Source organism: Aotus nancymaae, unplaced genomic scaffold (assembly GCF_030222135.1).
Source record: "Aotus nancymaae isolate 86718 unplaced genomic scaffold, 86718_ANA_hifiasm-v0.15.2.pri h1tg000007l, whole genome shotgun sequence".
Taxonomy (NCBI): domain Eukaryota; kingdom Metazoa; phylum Chordata; class Mammalia; order Primates; family Aotidae; genus Aotus; species Aotus nancymaae.
The window spans coordinates 11,771,578-11,786,507 of record NW_026988418.1 but is presented as its reverse complement, the minus strand read 5'-3'; the positions used below and the strand labels follow the sequence as shown (position 1 = coordinate 11,786,507).

The following is a 14,930-nucleotide window of genomic DNA, read 5'->3' as shown; positions in this document are numbered from 1 at the left end:
TGGCTTTCTTTTTGGAAAACTGTTGGGTGTTCTTCTAAGAGGTAGCAGAATTTATAGAATTGTAGATGAAAAAAGCCATGCCTTCTTGCATATGTTCCAAATTGGATAGAGACTGCAGTTTCTGGTGAGGATAATTAGAGCAGTACTCTCCAGAAAAAATATAAAAGCCTCAACTTTGAGCCAAAGATGTAATGTTAAATTTTCTAATAGCTACATTTAAAAAAGTTAAGTAGTTAAAAGTAATAATGTATTTAATTTAAATCAGTGTATTCAAAATATCCTTTCAACATGCAATTAATATAAAGGTTATTAATGAGATATTTTACAGAGTTTTTTTTACTGAGTCTTAAAAATCCACTGTGTATTTTACACTTACAACCCATCTTAAGTTAGAACAGCTATATCTCTGGGCGTAACTGGCTAATGCCTACCATTTTGGACAGCACAGATTTAGAGGGAATCTAAGACAATTTTAGTTTTAATGAGGCGGAGTAGGAAATGAACCTTAGGGATAAAATGAGATTTGCTGAGGACCCTGATTTTAGTGATCAGTTGGGAATATATTAGGGCAAAAGTGGAACATAGAGTAAGAGGGAGATGGAGTCAAATAGCTAGCAGAGAAGGTAATTATTATGTAAAAAGGAACATGAAGTATTTGTCATTTACTCAATGTAATAGTGTGGTAAGATGACAGATGGTATGGTTTTTAGTCTAATAATTATGATAGTATTAATGAATATTCTATCCAACACTGCTGTAAGCACTTCAAATATATAATTTAATCTTATGACTCATTTATTTTGTGACCTTAAGTTAGTAGATCACTTTAACTTTTCTGGGGCTCTGTTGGTTTCACATATAAAAAATTCAAAGCTGGACTAGATAATCTCTATGCTTCTTCTTAATACTGAAAGTCTATATCTTTGGATACAATGATGAGGAAAAAAAATTACTGCCCTCAGGAAATTTTTAATCAAGTGGTGGTATGTACCCACTTAATTAAAATGCACAATAATTTGTACCTTAAAATAATTACAAAATGCTATGGGAATTTAAGACATACATACTTGCATATAATTTGAATTAGGTTGAATTGAATAATGGTGAATCAAGAGAAGTTTTGTGTAGGAGAGGTTTGTTGATGCATGTCTTGGCAGGTGGTAGGAATAAATGAGGAGATGGAATGCAGTAGTCAGGAGTTACTGCTTCTTATGTTAGTACATTATGTTAAATTATACAGATGATGAAAGAACATGAGTCAAGAAAAGAGAATGATAAAAAATGTACTTTGAGTGTATCATTAGGCGTGTTGGATAATACTATATTAGATTCAAATCTTAGAAAACTTTTGATATCCTGTTAAGTGTGTGATTGATCACTGGCAATAGAATATGGTAGGTACTGGAGAGACTGCTATGTGTTATTTAATAACCACACATTTTATGCCTATATTTTCTGTCAATCACAATGAGGATAGTTAAGTGCAATTTGTTATATAAAAAGTACTTTATTGGGCTAGAAAGTTTCAATTTATTAGCTTTGAAACTTTGTGGTATTGCTTTTGATGAAAGTATGGACTGCAATTTTGGGTGGTAGAAGTCAGATTTGTGGTTTTTATCAGTGTTGTTTTTTATTCTCTAATATAATGTTTTATCTCTGCTGAGTGTTAATCCTTTATGATTAAATGAGGCTGAATAGCTTTATGTCAGCATTCAGCATAAAGTGAGAGCCTCAGACTGACTGTTTAAAACTATCCGTGTCTGTCCCAAGAGCTAGTGCATAGAACTTCAAATGTGGCACAAGTAACCAAATGGAAAATCGTAGTTTTCTCAGAGGGATAGAAGTTATAAAAGCATTTCATTTAGCTCTGTAAACATTGGTCTCTCTCTCTTTCTGTCTCTCTCTCTCTCTCTGTCTCTTTGTGAGTATTTTTTTTATTAGGTTAGCAGACTAAAGTTTTTATGTCATATTTGATAAGTTATTTTAATAGGATAGTTCAGGCAATTTATAAAGCAGTTACGTCCATTTTATTTAATTTCTTTTAGGTAACTTGCCCAGGAGTCGTGCTTAAAGACAAAGAGGACATCTATCTTAGCATCTGTGTGTTTGGCCAATACAAAAAGACACAATGTGTCCCAGCCACTTTTCCACTGGTCTTCAATGCCAGAATGGTGTTTGAGAAGGTGAGTTCAAATATCAGATCAAATATTAACAAACAACAAAATCAAAGTGGTTCCAATTTTTGAATAGAAGCCCATAACATAAATTATTAGTGCTGAGTGTGTGCTTTGGTTTAATTCGAAAGGAAATTTGTAACTTAAATCTGGAAGCTTGAAAATATGCATTAAATATGCATTGAATCAGTTGCCTTTTTTCCTTGATTAGCTTACTCCTAAAATTGATTTAGTGGACTTCATGTAGCATAGAATCTTGAATTCTAAATAATGATTTTCATAAAAATAGAGCAAAATCATTAATAGATAAGAATATATCTGCTGGGTGCAGTGGCTCATGCCTGTAATTCCAGCACTTTGGGAGGCCGAGGCGGGTGGATCACCTGAGGTCAGGAGTTTAAGACCAACCTCGCCAACATGGGGAAACCCTGTCTTTACTAAAAATACAAAAAATAGCCAGGTGTGGTGGTGCGTGCCTGTAATTCCAGCTACTCAGGAGGCTGAGGCACAAGAATCGCGTGAACCTGGGAGGCAGAGGTTGCAGTGATCCCAGATTGCGCCATTGCATTCCAGCCTGCGTGACAGATTGAGACTCCTTCTTAAAAAAACAAAGAAACAAAAACCAAAAAAAGAATATATCATATTTAATTTATGATTGTTTCTTGGTACTTCTTTCTATATGTCTTTTTTCCCCCTAAAACTGCTGCTTTTGGTTATTACCAATTGTATTTCTTACTTTTTAATTTCCTCTTTCTCACCTTCTTTCCTTTCTTCTCACCTTTCTTCCTTCCTTTTCTTATTCCATCTTTTTTTCTTCTTTTTCTCCAGAACCTACTCTATTCTGTGACTTTTCTAGGCACTGAGGACACATGGTAAACCAGGCAAAATCCTCCCATCTGGGAGCTTTCATTGTAATGGGGGAAACAGACAATAACCAAGTAAATATGTGAATAATTTTAGATAGCGATAAGTGCATGAAGAGAATAAAGGGCGGTAAGAGGATTTGGGGAATTTTCTATTTTAAAAGGTGGTCAGAGAAGGCAATTACATTTAAGCTGAACCTGAGTTATGAGACTATATCAGTTATTTGAAGGTCTAGGAGAAGAGCATTCTAAGTAGAAGAATAACAAATATAAAGGCTTCTTGTTGAGAATAAGCTTGGGAGGTTGCAGGAACACCAAGAAGGCCTGGTATGATCATGGTAACAGATAAGAGGAAGAATGAGAGCAGAAGAAGTTGGAGACGGAGGTAGCACAAGCTACAAAGTTTGTTTATTTGAAAATCTTTTGTGTGATCATGGGAAACAGAGAGGAACTGACATTTCTCAATAATGTCAGAAGTTTCTGTGATTGTAAAAGGAATGATATTTTGGGAATGAGAGGAGAAAAAAATAGTCATATATGTCTTCCTTTCCGGCCTCCTCCTACATCTTCTCACTATAGGTGTTCCCGGAAGCAGTAGATCCTGGAGACGTGGTTACACAGCTGGAATGTAAGTTTTTTAACTTTTAAATTTCTGATTCTAAGACATTTTAGGATTTATTATCCTTATGATCTATAATCTTGGGTTAAATAAAAGTTTAAAGGGGGCTAGAAGAACTTTAAAAATCTTGAGCTGAGACTTTTTAATACTTTTTAGAGTTTCAGAATATTCCTGGAAATAATAAAGGATATATATTCTGCAGATAGGCTGAGAATTACTTCTTTTTTTGTGTTCGGTCTATGGGAAACAGATTTGTTTAAACCTTTTATTGATTAAGATGATATGGGGTATTTGTGATATGATAGAGATTCATGTTAGGTGAGATTTTGCCCTGCAAACAAAAATATGTCTTCAACTTCAGTGTATTTCAAGTCAAGAGAGTGAATAACAGAAGATCAAAGTAATAGTAGCTTAAAATTTATGTTTTTAAATTTTACATTTGCATTCATTACATTAATAAATTATTTGAAAATTATATTTTTCAAGGCTATGGATAACAAGTAAATTCTTCAAAGTACTCAGAATCAACTACAAAAAAATATAACCATTTGTGAGAGCAGCAATGCAAAAGTGTACACTTTTTAAGCTCTGAGTGTTAAATGAAAAGCTCTGTTAATTTATGTTTGTAATTAGAAAGGGCTCTGGGATCACCAGATTGATCTAATGTATAACTGTGGCTCAAAAGGCCAGTAAAATTGGGCATAATCATTAACTTTCCTTTCCATTTGGCCTCCCTACTGGCCCCATTGCAACTCTAGCAATGTAGAAACATGTAGCCTGGAACATGCAAGAATTTGGGTAAATAGAAAGGAAGATTCCAGCCTATAGTCTGTCTTCATGGAGCTTATAGTTTAGTGATTCTTCTCTGAATAACTCTTTATGGCCAATACCAAGATCTTATTTATTTTGTATAGGTGTTCTAGCCCTTGGTATTATGTTTCCCACTGTGGCAGACTAGCTAGGTGGCAGTTTGTTGCTAATGGATAATGAATTTTCATATTTACTGAACATCGTTTTCAGTATTTGGAAAATTGTATATATTAGAAAAAATGAAGATAAACATTTCTCTCATTTTGAAATTCTTCTGTTAAAAAAAGAATGCCTTTTTTTTGATCTCATTTGATTTAAAATTTTGGGGCTATAAGAAGAGTACTTAGTGGTTATTATCTTTTGGAAATTTTCTTCCCTGATTTTTTTTCTTGGGGTCTCTTCTCAACCACTAGTATTCCACTTTTTGATATCCTTTTCAAATTCATCTTTCTCTGCCCTATCTTCAAATATTAATATACCACTGGCTTTTCTTCTCTGATCTCTTTTTATGCTTTGCTTATGATCTCTCTTTATATAATACACTCCAAAGACTTGGCTTCTTGTATTACCTAGCCTCTGATTACTTCCATGTTAGTCTTTATCCTTGACTTCTCTAATGTGCTTTAGACTCTTTGGTCTTTTACTCCTCCCTCAGTATCCCCTCTTTTGCAATCTTTTTTGGTTCCCTAATTAAAAAAAAAAAAATGAACGAGTTTATAATACGAACACTAAAAGTGGAGAGACTAGAATGTGATGAAGTCCTGTGTATCTGTCACCCCGGTTCAATAATTTTTGACATTTTGCCAATCTTATTACATGTTCACTCTGCCACCTAAAGAGCATTGCTGGAATATTTAGAAGCAAATTCTATGCATTATGTCATTTCACCACAAATACTTTGGTATGACTTCTAACGGATAGAGGCTTTGAAAACTATATAACCACCATGCTGGTATTACACCCAACAAAATCAGCAATTTCTTAATAAAATCAAACAGTAATAATTCACATTTCCCTAGTTATATCCAAAGTGTCTTTTTGCAAATGATTTGTTAAATCAAGATCCAACCGAGGTATGGTTCACACACATCATATATGTTGACTTCCTCTGTTTTTCTGTAGTAGTGTCCTACACTTTTTTGTTTTTAATACTGTGAATTTGTTAGAAAAACTAGGTAATTTAGCATGTCATACAATTTGGGTTTGGCTGATTGCTTCCTTAAAGTGTTATTTAGATTGTTTATTACTTGTTTTATAAACTGATAAGTAGACATAGAAGTTTGGTTAGATTCTGGCTTATTTTATTATTTTGGCAAGAAATCTTCATAGTTGGTGCTGTGTACTTAACGGCATTATGTCAAGTTTCATAAAATGTCCGATTGTTTTACGTTTAGTGATGCTAAGAATGATTATTTGGCTCCAGGCTGCATCGGGCTGATTTCTCCATTATAAGGCTCCTCATCAGCTTTTCATCTAATAGCTGTAGCAACCCTTGAGATACGTTGGTTTCCTTAGGGGTTACACATTACTATTTTTCTAATATTGTCATTTATTTGTATTTATTAGCCAGAATTTTTCTATGAAAGAAATTTTCCTAATCAGCAATTTTATTACCTTGAAATATAGTTCTTAGAAAAAAGGCAGGGCAAATCCCTCATTCCCTCCTTTCCTTACTTCATTTAACAGCTTTAGTGAGGTATAATTTATGTATCATAAAATTCACCCATTGTAACTATAGTTAAATGATTTCTAGAAAATTTATACAATTGCGTGTCATCATCATTGTCCAATTTAGAATGTCTCTACCACCACAAAAAGTTCCGGATGCCTATTTGCAGTCAGACCCTATGCCCAACTCCCAGGCCCCAGAAACCAGTGTATTTTCTGTCTCTCTATATTTGCCTTTTCTAGAAATTTCATCTAAAGAAGTTATATAATATGTAGTCTTTTTTCTCTGGCTTCTTTTCATTTAGAGTAATGTTTTTGAGAATCATTCATATTCCACATCCAAGTAGTTCATTCCTTTTTATTGCTGAATAGTATTCTGTTGTATGGAATGTTTTCCTGTTTTCCTTCCACATGACTATTTGATGGACGTTTGGACTGTTTTCAGTTTTTGACAATTATGAACCGTGTTAGTATTAATGTGTGGATATGTGCTGGGTTGTATGCTAAGTATATATTTAGACTTTTAAGAAACTGTCAACCTGTTTTGCAAATTATTGTACCATTCTACATTCCCGCCAACAGTGTATGAAGGTTTCAATTTCTCAACATCATCCTCAAGATTTGATATTATCAGTCTTTTTGATGGTGGTTGTATAATGGTGGCTTATTGTATTTTTCATTGGCAATTTAATAGTGACTCATAATTTCAAACATATTTCCATTAGCTTTTTAGCTATTCGTCTTTTCTTGTAAAATTCTTATTTAAATCTTTTGCCCAGTTTTGAATTGGGTTGTTGGTCTTTGTATTGAGTTGTAAGGTTGTTTTTTTTTTAAAAAAAATTCTAAATATAAATCCTTTATTAGATATATGATTTGTAAATACTTTTCCCAGTCTGTGGTTTGTCTTTTCATTCTCTCAGTCGTGTCTTTTGAAAACTGAAAGTTATGAAGTGTAATTGATCAATTTTTAAAATGTTTTTTTGCTGTTATGCCTATGAAATACTTACCTAACCCATGGTCACAAACATTTCCTCCTGTCTTTTCTTCTAGATATTTTATATTTTTATCTCTCGCCTTTAGGTCCATAATATAGTTTGAGTTAATTTTTATGTATGGTGTGAGGTAAGGGTTTAGGTTTTTGTTCATTTGTTTCTGATACATGGGTATCCAGTTGTCTCAGCATCATTTGTTGACAAGTCTGTCGTTTTCCTAATTTAATCATCTTTGCACCTTTGTTGAAAACCAACTGTCTATAAATGTAGGGGTTTACTTCTGGATTGTCTAGTCTGTCCCACTCATCTATATGTCTATCCTCATGTCAGTACTACTGTCTTTAACTTTATAGTAAGTTTTGAAGTCATGTTGTGTAAGTTCTTTAACTTTGTTTTAACTATTTCTAGGTCCTCTGTATATCATATAAATTTGAGTTAGCTTGTCAGTATCAACATAAAGCTAGCTTGGAACTACATAGGAAGAATGTTGAATAGGAATAGTGTTGATAGAAGTAGTGTTGAATTTAGAGATAAATTTAGGAGAGAACTGCTTTCTCAAAACTATCAAATCTCTGATCTATGAAACTGATATGTCTTTTCTTTTTTTTTAAGATCTTTAATTTCTCTCAACAATGTTTTAGAGTTTTTAATATACAGTGTGCATTTCTTTTATTGAATTTATTTCCAAGTATTTTACTCTTTTTGGTGCTATTATGAATAGAATTGTTTCATTAATTTTATTTTTAAATTCTTATTTGCTATTTTATAGAAATAAAATAGATTTTATATATATATATTTAATTTTTTTATTGCAGTTTAGGTTTTGGGGTACATGTGAAGAACATGCAAGATTGTTGCATAGGTGCATATGTGGCAGTGTGATTTGCTGCCTTCCTCCCCTTCACCTATATCTGGCATTTCTCCCCATGCTATCTCTTCCCAACTCCCCACCCTCAACTGTCCCTCCCCTATTTCCCCCCAACAGACCCCAGTGTGTAGTGCTCCCCTCCCTGTGTCCATGTGTTCTCATTGTTCAACATCCGCCTATGAGTGAGAACATGCGGTGTTTGATTTTGTGTTCTTGTGTCAGTTTGCTGAGAATGATGGTTTCCAGGTTCATCCATGTCCCTACAAAGGACGTGAACTCATGGTTTTTGATGGCTGCATAATATTCCATGGTGTATATGTACCACATTTTCCCTGTCCAGTCTATCATCGATGGGCATTTGGGTTGGTTCCAGGATTTTATATATCTTAAACCCTGTACCTGCTAAACATTTTTTAGTTCAGATAGGTTTTTTATTGTTGTTGTAGATTTTTTGTATACAGAATTATATGATCTAAGAATAATGGCAGTTTTACTTTTTTCTTTCCAATCTGTGTATCTTTGCTTTCTTTTCTCTTTTTCTTTTTCTTTCTCTTCCTTTTCTTCCTCTTTCTCCTCTTCTTTCTCCCTTTCTTCTTCCATGTTCTTCTTCTTCCTGTTCTTCTTCTTCCTCTACTGGCTAGGACCTTCAGTACAATGTTGACTAGAAGTGGTAAAAATAGGCATTCTTGCCTTGTTTCTGATGTTAGGGGGAAAATATTCCGTCTTTCATAAAATATGAGGTTGGCTGTGCTTTTCCTTGTAAGAGAGATGTCCTTTATCAGAAGATCCTGTATGATTCATAGAAGATGGAGAGATCTATTCTGGACTGTTTGAGAGGTTTTATCATGAGTCGGTGTTGGTTTTGTCAAATGCATTTTTCCATGTCAAGATAATCATGTGTTTTTCCCTTCATTCTGTTAATGTGGTTTTTTACATTAATTGGTTTTCCATTGTTAACCAGACCTATCACTTCTGGGATAAATTGTACTTAGTCACAATATGTAATCCTTTTATATTTTTCCCAGAATCAGTTTTATTTCCCCAGAATTAGAATATTAGCAAACTAATAAAATATAAATTCTTTTATATTTTCCCAGAATCAGAATATTAGTTTGCTAATATTTTCTTAATGATTTTATGTCTTTTTATGAGGACTGTTGGTCTGTAGTTTTAAAATTTCCTTTTCTCTCTTTGTTATCCAGGTAATACTGGCCTCATATAATGGATTGATAAATGTTCCCTCTTTCTCTGTTACCTGGAAGAGTTCATTTAGAATTGGAGTTATTTTATCTTTAAATATTTGTTACAATTTATCAGCGAAGCCATTTGGGCCTGGACTTTTCTTTGTGGAAAAGTTTTAAATTACTATATCAAATTCCTGTTATATGTATATTTCTTCTTGAGTTAGCTCTGGTATTTGTATCTTCCTAGGAATTTGTTCATTTCATCTAAGATGTCTACCTTGTTTGCGTATAGTTGTTCATCTTTTCCCCTTATGATCCTTCTAATTTCTGCGAGATTAGTAGTGATGTCTTCTTTTTCATTCTTGATTTTAGCAATTTGTGTTTTCTCTCTTTTTTTCTTGGATAGTTTAACCTAAAAGTTTATCAATTTGATATTTTTGAAGAATAAATTTCTTTTTTTCAGTGATTTTTATCTATTCTATTTTATTGATTTTCATTTTCATCTTTACATTTCTTCCTTCTAGAGGTTGAGTATCCCTTATCCAAAATGTCTGGGACCATAGTTTTTTGGATAAGGCATACTCACTCTGTAGAAGGATTTTAGATTATTCACATATATTCATGTATTATCTTGGGGATGAGACATAAATGTAAACACAAAATTTATTTATGTTTCATATACACTTTGTACAAATAGTGTGAAGGTAATTTTATACACTAGTTTAAATAATTTGTGCATGAAACAAATTTTGTCTATATTAAGCCATCAGAAAGCAAAGGTGTCACTATCGCAGCCACCTATGTGGATAATCTGTGATAATTTGACATCACTGTCATTTCTGACTCTGAATTTATATGGAGTGAGGCATTGTAGGGAACTTGCTGTTGACATGTCTAGCCTACACATGTGCTATTTTATTACCTTTTGTGGATGTGCTTGTGGTGGTGGAATATGGGTGTGCTCAGAAAAGATTTATTGCAGCTGATGGGGATGGGGAATGTCTTTTTTTCCTGTGGGGACATTGAATAAACTTGTTTGTTGTATGCCTGCATTTTGACTGTGACCCATCATATGATGTTAAGTGTGGAATTTTCCACTTGTGGCATAATGTCAGCATTCAAAAAGTTTTGCATTTTGGGACATTTCACATTTCATGTTTTTGGATTAGGGATATTCAATCAATCTCTGCCAATACTTTGCTTATGATTTGCTCTTCCTTTTTCAGCTTCTCCTTTTTTTTTTTTTTTTTTTGAGACAGGATCTTGCTCTGTCACCTACGCTGGTGTACAATAGCATAAACATGGCTGACTGCAGTCTCTACTTCCTGAGTTCAAGTGATTCTTCCATCTTAACCTCCCAAATAGCTGGGACCACAGGCATGTGCCACCATGCTCAGCTAATTTTTTTTTTATTTTTTGTAGAGATGGGGTTTTGCCATTTTGCCCAGGCTGGCAACTTCTTGAGATGGAAGTATAGATGATTTATTACAGATACTTTTTCTTTCTAATATAAGCTTTTTGTTAGCAATAATCATGCCTTACATAAATCTCATTGGCTACAATACTGCCAATGTGCAAAGCTTAATACAAGCTTTTAAAGGTGTAAATTTCCATCCTCCCACTTACTTTGCCATATTTCATAAGTTTTGACGTTATTTTTTGTTTCCATCCATTTTAAGATATTGTCTAATTTTTTTGGTGTGATTTATTCTTTGACCTTGGGTTCCTTTGAAATATCTTATTTACAAATATTTAAGGGCTTCCTATATTACTTTATAAAGTTGATTCTAATCTAATTCTTTTGTGGTGAGAGAACATAATTTGCAGGATTTTAACTCTTTTACATTTATTAGACTTGTTTATGGCCTATCCTATGGTCTTAAGAATGTTCCAAGTGCACTTGAAAAGATTGTGTACAGTTGACCTTTGAACAAGATGGGAGTTAGGGGTGCCATCTCCCCAAAAAATTCATGTGCAACTTTTTTTTTTTTTGAAATAGAGTCTCATTCTGTCGCTCAGGCTGGAATGCAGTGGTGTGATGTTGGATCACTGCAAGCTCCATCTCCTGGGTTCAAGTGATTCTCCTGCCTCAGCCTCCTAAGTAGCTGGGACTACAGGCATGTGACACCACATCAGGCTAATTTTTGTATTTTTAGTAGAGACGGGTTTCGTCATGTTGTCCAGTCTTGTCTTGAGCTCCTGACCTCAGGTGATCCACCCTCCTTGGCGTCCCAAAGTGGTACTGTGCCTGGTCATGTATAATTTTTGATTCCCCCAAAACTTAACTACTAATAACCTACTCTTGGCCAATAGCCTTACCAATAACATAGGCAATCAATTGACACATGTTTTGTTTGTTATATGTATTATATACTATATTCTTAAGTAAGCTAGAGAAAAGCAAATGTTATTAAGGAAACCATGAGGTAAAAAAATATATATTTACTATTCATTAAGTAGAAGTTCATCATAAAGGTCTTCATCATCATTTTCATGTTGAGCAGGCTGAGGAGGAAGAGAAAAAGGAGAGGTTGGTCTTGCTGTCTCAGGGGTAGCAGAGGCAGAAGAAAATTCATGTATAAATGGACCTATGCAGTTCAAACATGTGGTTCAAAGTCAACTGTATTTTGCTATCATTGATTGATTTATTCTATATTAATCTATTTCTATCATGTAAGTTGGTAATGTTCAAGTCTTGCGCATTCTGATTGTATTCTTTTGGGAGGGTTGGTTGTTTTACCAATTACTAAGAGAAAGATATTTAAACATCCAAATAAAATTATTGAATTGGTTCTCCTTTCATTTATATCATGTTTTGCTTCATATAATTGGCTGGTTATCAATTTATTGCACCTCACTACCAAATTTGATCTTCTTTCCTGTTCTGTGGAAATTGATTTAAGCCCTTTAATTGTTTTGTTTCTCTACCTGGCACTGAAGGACCCTGAAGAAATACTGCAGGGGAATAGATTTTGCTTCCAGGTCCTAGTGTATTCACTCAACTTTTTTTATCACCAGGCTTCTGAAGCCCTTGTAGCTTCTCCAGTGCCCAGGTATTGCAATACATGGTAGTCTACAGTGTTTCCCCCCACCTGGCCTCGCTTTGGATGGTTCTATAGTGAAGCTTCTGGTGAAATGCCTGCCTGTAAATAGCCTCCCTGCTATCCTAGAGAGAGAATTTCTGGCAAATTCCAGCGGGCAGATTTTCAATATATACCACTGGCACGCCACTAGAATGACTTCTCTTTCAGTGAGCCGAGTCCATACCCTCTCCAACAAGGTCTGAATCTCAACACTGGAGAAGAGGCTTATGTAGATCTTTTTTGTTGGTACTCTGAGCCCTAGGAGTAATGGCTGTTTCTCTACCTGCTATTCCTATATTATTTTAAATTCTTTTTACATCTTCCTAGACAGTCTCTTACTCCTTGAATACCCTGATATAGTTAACTGTTTTTTATATTAAACTTTTCCTGTGTGGCTTCTCTCTTCTAATTGGACCTAGTATGATATATTTATTTTGAGACTCTGTCTTAATTGCTTATATATTTATAATTATTATATTTTCTTGAATCTTAACCTCATTTATGGCAGCAAAATTTATAGTAGCAAACTTGCAGTGGTCTCAGGCCTCACATCTTCCCACCGTATACTTAAGAATAAGAGGTCTATGTTCCATACTTTTCATCAAGCCTTGAGGTTTATTCTAATCAGAGTAGGAAGAGGGATGTAGTATGCTGTTGGTGTAGCCTACATACACATATTCCACCTTTCATTGAGGTGGTGCATACATTAGTTTTCTAAGAACTACATAGATCTCTAATGGAAGGGGAAAGGAGGGGAATAGATGCCATGGTGGCATCTCGTAGGTGTTTCTACAATGTGCCTCCATAGTACTGAGCCTTTAAATTTAAGCACAGAATGGTAGCAGAAATGACAGAAATAACCAGTTTAAATATAAAGTTGAGCCCAAATAACCTAATCAATTTGGCTTTATGTCGGTGGAAGCAAAGAGAAGAATTTTAAGTAAGGGCTGAACCAATGTGGAATCTTCTAGAATTTTCACTTACCTATTCTAATACTGGAATTGAGTCATATATACATTTCCTATTGTCTTTCACTGAAGGTTTGTAGATTTTCATCTACAGTACAAAACTAATGTGTGCTTATCTGTCTAAAATCAAAAATTTATTAATTAAAATGTGTTATTAAAAAACAAATTGAACGTGGTCCAGATGATCAAGGAGACCCTAGAACCTCTTTAACTGGATAGTTTGTAAATGGTCAGATCCTTGAGTAACCTCAGATCAAATGATTATGACAGTTCTTGGACATACTAATTACTTTAAATTTTCCTTCTTATTATTGGTGATGTATTATCAGTGTCAATACTATTAGTATTATTATAGAACTTTCCAATTCTATTTCATACCCTATATACACCTCTAAGGAATCTTCAGGGAACCAGAATCACCACAGGCTCCCAGAAGATATATATTAATTATATATATTATAATTTAATAAATTATATTATAGTTATATAATTCGATACAATTATATTAAATGCCAATGATATTAAAAGCCATAATAGGGCAATTTTTCATCCATAGAGAAGGTTACCTCTTCAGGGAAATGGTTTTAATTCTGGAATCTACCAGAGCAAAATAAGTTATGCCTAATGTATACTCTGGGAACTACTTTTAGGCAAGAAAGAGAATAAAAAGTTTTTCTACTTCATAGACTTTCTATTAAAACTGGATTTTCATCTTTCACTGAACGTTTGCAGATTTTCATCTACAAATACAAACACACACACACACACACCCCCATAAGCACACACAGATGTTCTGTCACTATACTTCCACAAATATACTGCCTGAAAAGCTTTTCCTCTAGATATGCATATGACTTGCTCCCTCACTTATTTCCAGCCACTCCTCAGATTTATCATCATACTCAGAGAGGCCTTCTCTTACCAATGTATATAAAAAAGCACCCCTCTTTGGTCAGTGTCTCAATCTTTGTTCTATTATCTTTAGATCTGTATCTTGTACACCAGGATGTTTTGAGAGTAAAGGGGTATGCTAATAATTTTTTTGCCAAAACAGAAGTTGTAAAAAGGGTGCCACCCAGGGCAAAAGAAGTGAATGGTTCTCCTGTTTTCCTTTCAAGCATTGACATACTATTTATTTTTTAATTTTTCATCTCACTAGAATGACAGTTTTATTATAAGAGTAGTGGTTTTTCCTGTTTTTTTTTGTTGTTGTTGTTGTTTTCTCCACTGCTGTATTTCTAGTGTATAGTACCTGGCACCAACTAGGTGTTTGATATCCAAGGAGTTAAACAAAATGTCATAAGTGCGTCATATAACTGCCTCTTATTACCATTTTTGTGACTGCTGGAACTGTTCTATTTAGAGATACCTGTTTGTAGCGTTGTAATCTTGTGATTAGGAAATGTATTTTGTGTGATTAGGAAATGTATTTTGTGTTTGAAAATTTATAATAGAATAGCTGTTCTGGCCTCCTATTTCCACCATTTGGATAAAGAGAATGTATGATTTTTATTTATATTGCAGTAGATTACTGGGTGTCTCCGTTGATTTCTCTTGCCTGTAGGGAGCTAAAGTAGCAGTTTTATTAGAGCTCTTGCTTCTCAGCTTCTAGAAATTAGTTCTTATCTGATATCTGAAATATCAGGTAAAGCCTTTTTGGAAGCCCTTTTAAAATGCTTTCAGGTAAGGGTTTGAAGGCTA

General features: G+C 34.0%; 1 protein-coding gene across 5 annotated transcripts in view; it reads left to right on the top strand.

Moving 5' to 3' along the window:
- The first annotated feature begins 2,045 nt into the window (after nt 1-2,045).
- The window catches only part of SPATA6 (spermatogenesis associated 6), a 160,915-nt gene continuing 148,030 nt past the window's right edge, over nt 2,046-14,930 (top strand). For 2 of the 5 annotated variants that reach the window (XM_012434815.2, XM_012434814.2), the window contains exons 1-2: nt 2,046-2,183; nt 3,617-3,665. In XM_012434815.2, coding sequence (XP_012290238.2) covers nt 2,169-2,183; nt 3,617-3,665 — 64 coding nt within the window. In that variant the 5' untranslated portion in view covers nt 2,046-2,168. Of the gene's footprint in view, nt 2,184-2,707; nt 3,666-14,930 lie in introns of those variants that run through there. The other 3 variants (XM_012434817.3, XM_012434819.3, XM_012434818.3) reach the window with 3 other exon arrangements.